General features: G+C 47.9%; 2 protein-coding genes across 4 annotated transcripts; both read right to left on the bottom strand.

The window, feature by feature from the left end:
* Window positions 1-231: 231 nt before the first annotated feature.
* Window positions 232-6,432, bottom strand: faxca (failed axon connections homolog, metaxin like GST domain containing a). Its single transcript, XM_047022329.1, has 6 exons — window positions 4,733-6,432; window positions 2,855-2,990; window positions 2,235-2,431; window positions 1,624-1,841; window positions 1,041-1,157; window positions 232-787 (listed from the first exon to the last, which is right to left on the bottom strand). The coding sequence occupies exons 1-6, from the start codon at window positions 4,990-4,992 to the stop codon at window positions 471-473; spliced, it is 1,245 nt and encodes a 414-aa protein (XP_046878285.1). The 5' UTR covers window positions 4,993-6,432; the 3' UTR covers window positions 232-470.
* A 170-nt stretch (window positions 6,433-6,602) lies between these two features.
* On the bottom strand, window positions 6,603-11,822 carry ccnc (cyclin C). Of its 3 annotated transcripts, none has more exons than XM_047021464.1 (12): window positions 11,652-11,822; window positions 11,073-11,179; window positions 10,699-10,783; window positions 10,534-10,603; window positions 10,332-10,383; window positions 9,725-9,780; window positions 9,119-9,154; window positions 8,871-8,962; window positions 8,641-8,708; window positions 8,294-8,373; window positions 7,157-7,275; window positions 6,603-6,844 (listed from the first exon to the last, which is right to left on the bottom strand). In XM_047021464.1, exons 1-12 carry the CDS (start codon window positions 11,681-11,683, stop codon window positions 6,790-6,792), a joined length of 852 nt encoding a protein of 283 aa, XP_046877420.1. In that variant the 5' UTR covers window positions 11,684-11,822; the 3' UTR covers window positions 6,603-6,789. The 3 variants fall into 3 exon arrangements, with proteins under 3 accessions (XP_046877420.1, XP_046877419.1, XP_046877421.1); XM_047021463.1 differs by lacking the exon at window positions 6,603-6,844 and adding an exon at window positions 7,569-8,074 and having other exon boundaries at window positions 7,170-7,275; XM_047021465.1 differs by lacking the exons at window positions 6,603-6,844; window positions 7,157-7,275 and adding an exon at window positions 7,945-8,055.
* Window positions 11,823-12,108: the final 286 nt, after the last annotated feature.

Here is a 12,108-nt window from a genome sequence, read left to right as displayed (position 1 = left end):
CAAACACACACAAACACACTTGGGGAGAGTGGCTGAATTGGGGGACACAGGTACTACACATACATGGTTGCCGCAGTGACGGCAGGAAGCAGGGATGGCCAGGGGAGGAGTTTCTCGGCTATGGCGTCATAGAATCCTGGTATTTCCATCTATCATTCTCTCCTCTCTTTCCTCCTCTCTTTTCCTAGGATCTCTCTCTATCTCCACCCCTGTCTTCACTCTCCTGATCTCTCCTTCATCTCTCCATCCTTCCATCTCTCCTTAATCCCTCCTCTCACTCTATCCCTCCTTCTCTTGAGCTATCTCTTACTTCCTCTACTTTATTGTGCAAAATCTCCAGTCAACGTCTCGAGTCACACAGGCAGCAAAGAGTTCCTGGTGCTGAAACTCCCCAGTCCTCCCCAAGGGTAGGGGGCGGTGTCCTCCCCAGGGGCATCTACAGAGAAAGATGTGTGTGTTGCCGAGCAACATCAACACTTGAACTGTTCTATCTCAGAACACTCCGTGTCCATGTCAGAGTCGTAGAGCGACTGGCCTGTCCGGTCACTGTCCGGGGAGAGGGGCTCAACCGGAGTGTGTTTGTGTGTGTGTGGGGACAAGGGCTCAGCCGGAGTGTGTGTGTGTGGGGTCTCCTGGAAGGTGTCTGTGTGAGAGTAGAGTCCCAGGTCTGGCTGCCCGCTGTCCTCGCTGCTGTCGCCGTAGCAGAAGTCCTCCAGGTCCACAAACCACTCAGGCCAGAAGCGCCGGCGAATCCTCTCACAGTACATGGCCAGGTTGATCAGCTCACCTTGGGAGCAGAGGTTACTCAGTGAAAGAGCCATACAGCCATGCGTCTGTTCTGAGTGTGTTCTCACCACTAAGAGAAAAAAGCTAGTATTTACCACAAAATAATCATAAATAACACTTTTGAAAATATTATTTTTTTGCAATCTAAGTGCAAGACTAAGATTGATGAGTTTAGTCAAGCATTATAGAAACGTCCTCATGTTGTGTACTGATGACCTCACACGTCCCTCTGTGTTGCATGCTGATGACCTCACCTTTGATGAGCTGCTCTGGTCGTGAGCCGGGCAGCGTCCACATAGCAGGGGCCAGATGGCTGAACACTGCAGCATCGACCGTGGTCAGCTGGGAGCCCATCAGGTACCTCTTGTCACCTGCATAGAGAACCACTGGTACTGTCACTGCTTCATTACCACAAACATTTGTATTATTGGTATGCCTACTTGTATTAACACTCTGCAGACTTGTATTTTTACTGTCTTATCACTGTGTAGACTTGTATTGTTACTGTAGATTGTAATGTTACTGTATACTTGTATCATCACTGTATGCGTTTTATTTTTATATTGATCCTTTGATTTACATTTGATTACACTTACATATCAGGTGCTCCCATAATGCACCAGGGTAAACAGAGCAGTAACACACCTAGCGGGGCCAGAGTGTTTCCTGTGTCACACCTAGCGGGGCCAGAGTGTTTCCTGTGTCACACCTAGCGGGGCCAGAGTGTTTCCTGTGTCACACCTAGCGGGGCCAGTGTGTTTCCTGTGGCACACCTAGCGGGGCCAGAGTGTTTCCTGTGTCACACCTAGCGGGGCCAGAGTGTTTCCTGTGTCATACCTAGCAGGGTCGCCAGCGTACGCATGTCCTTTTCCATCAGAGCGTACACTTCCTCTTTGGAGAAGCGACCAATCCCGTGTCCGTACATCTCTCTCCTGACGATACCGCTGGTCAGGTGAGCGAAGATCCAGCGAAGGGAGTCGCTCAGTGGGCCGCTCAGCGCTAGCAGCCTCTGGGTGTCTTCCAGACGGTCCACCCACTGGCAGTAAGCCATGGTCCTGCTCACACACACACACGTATGGGGAGTCAGGTGGCTGAGCGGTTAGGGAATCGGGCTCCAATGAAGGTCGCCAGTTCGATTCCTGGCGGTGCCAAAATGATGTTGTGTCCTTGGGTAAGGCACTTCACCCTACTTGTCTCGGGGGGAATGTCCCTGTACTTACTGTAAGTCGCTCTGGATAAGAGCGTCTGCTAAATGACTAAATGTAAATGTATGCACACCATACACACACACCATACACACAAACACCATGCACACTCGTATGCACACCATACACACACACACACACCATACACACCCACACATGCCCCCCTCACACACATGTTAGTGTTGAACAGTAGTGTTTCTACAGGTGTGTTAGCCAGGTGTTCTGTGGTTCCTGCTCTCCTACCAGTAGAAGTGCTCCTCAACCATCTTGATGATGGCACGCGACAGCGCCCTCTCCTGGGGGCTCAGCCTGCTGTTAAGGCTCACACCCAGCTTGGCCTCCAGGAAGTCGATGATGAACTCTGTCCCACAAACCTGCTGCCTGTTGTACTCTATCCAGGGCATTTTACCCTGTGGGGACAGCTTCCCATCAAAGTAGTTCTAAGAGGAAGGAGGAGGAGGTGGGGGAGATGTAGAATCCGGGAGAGGTAGAAGGAGGAGAGGGAGAGAAGGGAGCAGAGGTAGAAGGAGGGGGTAGAAGGAGGAGAGAGGTTGAGAGGTAGAAGGAGTAAAAGACGGGCGGAGAAGTAGAAGGAGGAGAGGGGGAGGAAGAAGAGGTTAGGCTTGGCTCTCACTAGAAACCTCTACCCCTCTTTTTTTCTCACACACATAGACACCATATATATATATTTTTTCTCTATGTCACACATACACACTTGGTAGAGCAGGTCTCTATCTGTCACACACACACACACCTGGTAGGGCAGGTCTCTATCTGTCACACACACACACCTGGTAGTGTAGGTCTCTGTCTGTCACACACACCTGGTAGGTCAGGTCTCTGTCTGTCTCACACACACACACCTGATAGGGCAGGTCGACTATGCGCAGGTAGGTCTCCATCTTGAGGCAGGCGGGCGAGAGAGAGGGGGCGCCAGTCTGGGGCCGGGAGAACTGGTGCAGGATGATGGCATCCTTAGAGTCCAGCTCCTGCTCCTTCCTGTCCACCAATCACACGGTAGGAGTTTAACAAGCATAGAGAATGACTAATCATACCAAAGGATCTTAACAAGCATGAAGAATAACCAATCACACAATAGGAGTAAGACAAGCATAGAGAATGACCAATCAGCAGATGTGTTTTATGTATGTTTATAGTGATGCTGTTATTGTAGTATGAAACTGTGTCACCAAACTGTTTTCCTCAGTGCTGGATCAAAACAATGAATCCAAGGTTTGATATTAGTTCTTTTTTTTTATTTATCAATTCGGATAACCACCTGATTCCCTAAAGATCTTTAGAAGCAGGACTTGGAAAGGAAGACTCACCCTATGGTATCATCGAGCAGGGGACGAGATTGAGAGCGGCCTTAGTGAATCTTAAGATATGCATGTTTCCTTTAACTTTGTACACACAAAAACTTAACACAGCAATATACTTCATAAATAAAATGATAAAATAAAGTGTGCTAGCACTGGGTACTTCCATGTAACTCTGAGTAGCTAATGTGCGCTGAGCTTTGCATCAAGCCTGAGCCCTGAGCAATGTCAAAGCAATTAGGACATGGCTAAGAAACACAGCACATCCTAACCCTAACATAGCCATTGCACTAGATAACATTACCAACTAATACGTCACAAGCACGGCCACCAAAGGGTTCTGCACTCACGTGTAAATAAGATCAGGAATGGAGCTGTTCACTTTGAGAAGTGCTGAAACATGATGATAGCATGAGTGGGTTCTGAATTACTGATGCGATCCACTTCCCCTTCTCCACAAATGCATCTTTCATCTCAATGACAAAATGAATACTATCCTTTTAGATAAATACAAAAATCCAGGGTAGACTATATAAACAATGTGATATAGCCTGTGATTGTAGACCGAAACAAAACAAGCAACGTCTGCACAACCACACAAAATCTATTTGGACAAAATAGGATTGTACCTGTTAATGGAAAACAGTGAATCATCTAACGCTAACCCTAAGTCCAGCATCGATCTAAGACGGCGTGTAGTTTATCTAAACGTCCTTGGCGAGTAGGCCTCGGGGCCACTGCAGCAGGTAACCAGAAATTGTGTTGAGTAAACAACAGCGACCAAACACAGTAGGCTATAGACTATAGTTTACTCAGCAAAGGACAATACATCGGGGTTTAAATTGATTAATTGGTGTATTTTAAACTGGTTTACGACCGAATCGATCCCATCTGTCTATCTCACGTGAGCCATTTGTAACCTAAAGGTCATACTACAAACGAGAGCGCGAGAAAACTAGTCACCGGGGATGCTTGCCATACAGCCCTCAAGTCACAGTAGCCTATGTCCTTGAGAAATTGTTAATTGTAAGCCTTTGCAAACAATAGCCTATCTCTAGGGTATTTTTGAATCTCTCAAATAGGCCTATATTGGATTGTAATTAAATTGTTAGAATCCCATAATGCTTCTGAACATGGAATCTCCTTTACCGGGCACGGGCCGTTGCATTACAGCCTCACGAGTCCTGATTCTCAAACGATTCCGCTTGTGCTGCCCTCACCCCGCCCAACCCGTGGAGATTATATCATATTTTACCATTCTAATGAAACACACACTTCAGCGAGCATTTGCTTAGAGTATATTATGGTCAGCCACCGCAACAAACCATTAAACTAAACTAATATCAACGCTGATACCAAACCATGCAAACATCGGTGTATTTTACTGTTATTTGCCGCCTCTACGGTTTTACATCAGCCTACCTGATGGCTAGCAGCTCGTGCAGTAGATAGGCAGCAGCAGCGAGCAGAGCGCCCCCAGTTATATACAGCGTTTTCCGCCACCACGAGTCCGAGCCCAAAGCTGACATGATCCCGCCGTAGTCCTGCAATGGATAGGCGACGATGTACCCGTAGAACGAGACGTTCTCATCGGAGCCGCAAAGACCGAATGAGAAACTCTGGTTCTGGCCGAGATCAACCACACACGGCCGCGTCCAGGCAAACCCGACGCGCCAGAACATCCTCTCTGTCCTTGGCCTCTTTCCGCCTTTCTTTGGCCCGTTTTGGCTTCATCAACGGGGGCTTCATGAGTTCTGGGGTGTTGTGGAGGTAGACACGGCGTGGAAACAGCAAAGGGGGACCATCTCGCCTGGCGGTTGTCCCCGCGGCGGGGTCGGCATCCTTCGCAGCCGCTCACCGCTGCTGCGCTTGTGTTCTCGTTCTCTGCCGCGGATGAGTGACGTCACGGAGACCGTACCTATGAGTACCAGCCTCTGGTGGCTGCAGGCGGTATGTGGATAACTTCTATCCAAAGGACACATTTGCATAGTGAATTAAACACAAGATAGAAATGTAATGTTAAGGCCCGCATTTACATTTTTCTTCATAAATGAATTGCTTTGGTAATGTCCACGTGTCAGCAGGTTGTGTTCCTTTTACAGGTTCATACCACTAGGGGTAACCCTACAGCAACAGTTCACTGTTGACTTACCAAGAATGTGCTTGACTTGAAAGGAGTCTAGTATTATTAAATAACTATTTTATCTATTTGAAAGAAATCAATTAGATTGTCCACACATCAGGCAGAACGCCATAATGTCAGTCTAGTGAGGTGAAGAGTTCAGCCCCAGTTCAGCTTGCATAAACAGAAAAGTGATGTCCTGTACATTTGAATCCAGCAGCTTTATTCTGTAAGGCATTCAAACACAGGAACACACATACAAACTCTCAAAGTATCACCAAACTAAAATATATCAACAGGTAATATACACAAATGAGCTATAATTCATTTTGATTTAAAAGACAAATCCACAGAAAAGATTAATTGGACCCTTCCTGGCCAGTAAGGGTTAAAGCTTGTCAGATGTGAGGAAAATCCTTGAACTGAAAAACAACATTGAACCCTGCCGGCCCATAGAGGATGGACACCTGTGTGTTGGGTGAGGAGGGGTGCGTGTTGGGTGAGGAGGGGTGTGTGTTGGGTGAGGTGTGTGTTGGGTGAGGTGTGTGTTGAGTAAGGAAGGTAACCGTTTATGTAATCTTCACAGTAAACAAAACATTTCAGTATTACATAATTTTCATAGAGCAAATGTGCTTCAGAACAAGCAAACAAGGAATAAAATGAGTAAGGCCATTTACAGCCAGAGGATAGTAGGTGAGGAAGTATAAGTGAAGATGTCACCTGGACCTCCCAGCTCTACACCCACGTCACACAGCACACTGGACTTCATACCACAACTAAGGACTTCTTTTTCCCTGAGGAATAAAAACACCTACTTATATGGGAGTGTTGTGACACACACACAACTAATGATCAAGTTCTCTGGTCCCACAGAGCAAATAACAACCCCTGAAACATGTCAAGGTAGTCAGGATCATCATTGTAATTATAATCTCTCTCCCTCTCCCCCCTCCTCTACCTCCCTCCCTCCCACTCCCCCCTCCTCTACCGCCCTCTCTCCCTCTCCCCTCTCCTCTACCGCCCTCCCTCCCTCTCCCCCCTCCTCTACCTCCCTCTCTCCCTCTCCTCTACCGCCCTCTCTCCCTCTCCCCCCTCCTCTACCGCCCTCCCTCCCTCTCCCCCCTCCTCTACCGCCCTCCCTCCCTCTCCCCCCTCCTCTACCGCCCTCCCTCCCTCTCCCCCATCCTCTACCGCCCTCCCTCCCCCCTTAACCCCTGCTTCGATGAATCAGCACATGGGAGGAGATGGATGTTTCAGTCTGGGAAGGGAGGTTGCTTCAGTGCACTGCAATGTGTGAAATTCCCCCTGATGTCACAATGTGGATGTGTGACGTCAATAGTAGTCCCCCTTCATCTTACTATGACTGGCTGTAGGAGTTGTTTTGGTTTCCATTGGAGCTCTGGTCATTCTCACTAGGGCACAAACACACACAGGGAGATTACAAGTATATGATTAGACAAAATCAAGAATAAAAATCGAACAATTTGAACGTTTTAGTGCCTGTGTTGTGAGTGCTCCGGACTAGTGTAGAGGAACTTTAGGACGAGTAAAGGAAAGGTTTTGGAGAAGACTATGACAGGTTTAGTGGGGGGGGGGGGGGGGGGGGGGGGGGGGGGGGGGGGGGGGGGGGGGGGGGGGGGGGGGGTTGGCCTGACCTGTGGGGGGGGGGGGGGGGGGGGGAGGGGGGTGGCCTGACCTGTTGGGGGGGGGGGGGTTGGCCTGACCTGTTGGGGGGGGGTTTGGGTTTCGGCATCTTGCTGAGCACTGATGCCATCTCCTTCCTGTCATCAAAGTTCTTCCATTGGTCGTAAAGCTTAAGGATCACCCTGATAATCTCCAGGATCTGCCAATCAAAACGCAGTCAACAGGTCACACACAGGCCTAGTGAAGATCATTTTATACACAGTTTTGCTGAAAACAGTTCAGTGCCAGTTGTGTCCATGATACCTTTGCAGAAATCTAATTTTTTCTGCAAAGTCTTGTGGATTTTCAACAACAAAAAATGAAGGGGTTTGGATGATACAGAAATCCAGCTAAATTTTTTTAGTAATTTTTGTTAAATGTTAAAACTCATTGTCCCAAAATCCTTTTTCTGAGATGACTATTTCTTAGAAGGTTTATTAAATCGGTTTTAACCTTCTGTACTGCCTGGTTAGGACACCTAACCCTAGGTTAGGACACCTAACCAGGCATGCAGAGCTCCTGGGTGTTTCTAATCGGTAGGTCCTTAGGGGTGCTGATGCTACACTGGGCTGCCTGGAACCCCACTCCCTTGGGGTGGAGCTCAGCTGCCTGGAACCCCACTCCCCTGGGGTGGAGCTCAGCTGCCTGGAACCCCACTCCCCTGGGGTGGTGCTCAGCTGCCTGGAACCCCACTCCCCTGGGGTGGTGCTCAGCTGCCTGGAACCCCACTCCCCTGGGGTGCTCAGCTGCCTGGAACCCCACTCCCCTGGGGTGGTGCTCAGCTGCCTGGAACCCCACTCCCCTGGGGTGGTGCTCAGCTGCCTGGAACCCCACTCCCCTGGGGTGGTGCTCAGCTGCCTGGAACCCCACTCCCCTGGGGTGCTCAGCTGCCTGGAACCCCACTCCCCTGGGGTGCTCAGCTGCCAGGACGTCTGCAGGACTGAAGGACATCCCAAGTGCTACTGCTATGTTAAATGGCGGACAGCACATTGGCAGCATATCTTGCACTATCCTGTACTTTCTAGTACACTTTCTTATTCGCTTGCTTGCATTTGGTATGAATCTCCATTTTCCAGGGTTTTATGTTTTCATTTGTATTGTATTTTATGTGAACTCTGGCCGCTAAACAATCCCCTTAGTCGGAAAATAAAGACACTCTGAAACCTGTATCTTCTTACTTTGTCCATGTCGACTGACAGCTCAGCGAACCACTGCCTGGCATCCTTCTGCTGCACCACACAGGCCACGTGCAGACAGGCTGGTGAGAAGAGGGACGACTATTAACGTAACACCACAGCATTTCACTACTATATGTGGACTCATTGGCGTCTGAGGCTACTCAGAAAATGATGTACCTTGTGTTTTTATTATATGTTTGTATGTTGTTTTGTAATCTATGAACCTAGTAAGTGTTCGAAATAAAGTTTATATATATATATATATATATATATATATATATATATATATATATATATATATATATATGTATATATATATATATATAGTTACAGGATCCAAGTCTTACCAAGTGCGATCATGAATGGAGGATAAAGGAGGCAGAGATCTGTCCTGTATGTGTCGTTCACTATTCTCCTGAGGAGAAAACAGAGGCTGCCATTGACTCCTAGTGTAAACCCACACAGGGTCAGGGGTCAACCCACACAGGGTCAGGGGTCAACCCACACAGGGTCACATCCCCACATCCTGTTCATCATTCAGGTACAGAGGAACAGAGTACAGAGGCCCCCCCCTCACCAGGCCAGAGGCAGCAGCATGTCCTCCTGCCCCATGTCCTGCACGTACTGCAGCAGCGGCCGGTACGGGTGAAACACGATCAGGCAGCAGTCCTGGAACAGGGGCAGAGTTATTCCTGAACCTGTGTGTACATTTCAGGACTGTGTGAATAATGTGTGCATTTCAGGACTGTGTGGATAGAAGATATATCCATGGATGATCAAGCATCTGAAGTGATGACATCAGTCGGTTGGGTGGTCAGGACTCACCATCAGCTCCAGCAGGTAGAACTCACACTCTAGTATCTATGGTGACAAGGAGGAAACAGGACGCATTAAAAGACAGGGTCGATACGTTTTGCAAACCTAGCAATTTTGGCTTGAGTTTGAAAGCTCAAGCCAACAGCTTGACAGCTGTGCGATGATGCTGGAGAATCACAGCATCCCTCCAACTTAATCTGAACAGTGTGAATCATCTGTCCCCATCCCTCCTCACCGGGAGACGCTCTGGGACAGGCGAGATGTTCGGAAGGCCCCAGAGGGTTCCTAGAGACTCAGTGGAGACTAAATTACTTTGTGCTGCCTTCACAAACACTTAGCAAGGCCTTGAGAGGCGCGGACACACACACTCACGATCGAGATGGTCACCATCTCTCGAGGCAACGGGAGCTTTTCCACAGCCGTGAGAACAGCAGCTGTGGAATGTGGCGTCTGGGCAACATTGAGGTAGCTATTCTGCAGCTCAACACAGACGCTCAGCCATACCAGCCTAAAGTACCACACTATATCTCTATGGAGACAGGGAGGATGTACTCTATCATTATGGAGGCACGAAGTGAGGCAGGGTCAGCACACCAACACTACACTAGTACTCACATGGTTCATTCTGTAGGGAAACTCCTTTGGGAATGCGTAAGAGAACCTGGTTTTCACTATAAGGAAAAGAAAGAAGAAAAAACATCACTCAGACCATCATGCTTCCAGAAAACTCATCCTATTGGCTCCTAGAGTGCGCAGCAGGTCTCACTCTCACTCAGCAGGTCTCACTCACACCCAGCAGGTCTCACTCTCACCCAGCAGGTCTCACTCTCACTCAGCAGGTCTCACTCTCACCCAGGAGGTCTCACTCTCACCCAGCAGGTCTCACTCTCATCCAGCAGGTCTCATTCTCACCCAGCAGGTCTCACTCTCACCCAGCAGGTCTCACTCACTCAGGAGGTCTCACTCTCACTCAGCAGGTCTCGCTCTCACCCAGCAGGTCTCGCTCTCACCCAGCAGGTCTCACTCTCACTCAGCAGGTCTCGCTCTCACCCAGCAGGTCTCACTCTCACTCAGCAGCTCTCACTCAGCAGGTCTCACTCTCACTCAGCAGGTCTCACTCTCACCCAGCAGGTCTCACTCTCACCCAGCAGGTCTCACTCTCACCCAGCAGGTCTCACTCTCACCCAGCAGGTCTCACTCTCACCCAGCAGGTCTCACTTACACACAGAAGTAGCAGCAGAGATCAGTCTGGTGTTGGAGACCACACCAAACTCCTGCAGGGAATAACACATACCCAGACAGAGGAACATATAATTAAAGCAAGCATCCTTCCACAACACATTACACTTCCCCACACTCACTAACCCTATATACAGTAAACAAAGCCTTACAAAGTCTTTTTAAACCCTGTAGGGAGGTTTTACCTCCACTTTGGATGCCAGGAACACGCAGGTGGGAGCCATAAGCACAGGGTCTATACTTTTCAGTGAGTATCTGAGAACAGAGAGAGATGCAGACACTGAGATATTACACATCAACAGTAAGCTAACTGGTATAGTAGCTCAGTGTTACTGCAGCCACCAGCTCACCTGGCATAGAAGCGTTTGAAATAGACAGTTGCCGTGGCAATGACTTGCTGCCTCAGCTTCAGGTGTTCCCCCAGGGCCTGGATGACTGCGACAGGACAACAAGTCAAACCCAAATACACAGGATGACGAGTCAAACCCAGAGCCCTATTACCTCAGATCCATTAGCTTCCCTGCCAAGTGGATGGGTATAGCTGTGGTAGAGCATTTGACCCCAGATCCCATAATCAGTTCAACCCCACCCCTGGTACATCACTTTGGATAAAGGCGTCTGTTAAACAAATCCATTCTTATTTTATTTAATATCTTTGGAACCCAAACATTATGGGTGCATGTCCGTGACATGCCTGTCTGTCACGCAGTGTTGTTATGGTTACCATTGGCAAAGAAGATCTGCAATTTCCAGTATTCCTCCTCTGTGAGGAATTTCATATCTTTCTGCCGTTCCTTTATTAGGTCCTGCTTGTCCAGAACCCACTGCAGGCTGGAGAAGGGGGACATTACTTAATAATGAACACGTTAGATAGATGGACAGACTCATTCTTGTACAACTGTATTAAACGTACACTGTGACTGAGTAAACACGTCTTGAAAGAAACACGACTCTGGGTGCATGTCCGTGGCATGCCTGTCTGTCACGCAGTGTTGCTATGACCAAATTACACATTATTAAGGATTCAGACTTGCTAGCTACAGTAGCTAGTACGTATACCGCTAACACAGTAACCACTCAAAAACCATTAGCTAGCACTAGTTAGTTGGCTTACGAAATACTTACGCGTTTTCATTTATTTGTATTGTTAAAATAACAATTTATATGCGTACGATATTATTAAACAGGGACGGGTGTTGTTGTAATCGATGAAAACCAACAAACACAGCCAAGTTCGCTAGGCTAACTAGCTATCATGCTAACACAATGTATGGGGATGGGCATGTTTGAGTTGGATACTTACTAATGCGAACTCTGCCAGAAGTTCCCAGCCATAGTTCAGGAGTTGGGAAAAAACAACTTCGAATATTTTATAACAAAGAAGTAAACCGCGAGAAGAAAGTAGTGTACAAATCAACTTATGTAGCAGCTAAAAACGGTATCTGGGCCACCGTGTTGGTATACTTGGTTCCGGAAGTTTGGTTCCGGTTAGAAGTTCAGTATGGTGATTTGAAAGCAAAAATGCTAATGAAACAGCCCCTTGACTCCGTCTACCACATTGTTAATAATTGCATACATTTTGTAGTTCTGTAGACCTAGATTGTCTGACTTTAAGAAGATATGAGATACCTTCCTACACATAGACTTTTTAGAAGATTTTTCTTTTATATCCTGCCGCGTATTGATAGCAATAATGATTTATGTATTGTTTTCAAAGACCCAAACAACAGCAGGGATGTGTTCTCTATGTTCAAACTCGT

The sequence above is a fragment of the Hypomesus transpacificus genome, chromosome 6 (genome assembly GCF_021917145.1).
Source record: "Hypomesus transpacificus isolate Combined female chromosome 6, fHypTra1, whole genome shotgun sequence".
In the NCBI taxonomy this organism is placed as follows: Eukaryota; Metazoa; Chordata; class Actinopteri; order Osmeriformes; family Osmeridae; genus Hypomesus; species Hypomesus transpacificus.
Note: the sequence above shows the minus strand (reverse complement) of the source record. Positions and strands in the feature narration are given on the sequence as shown.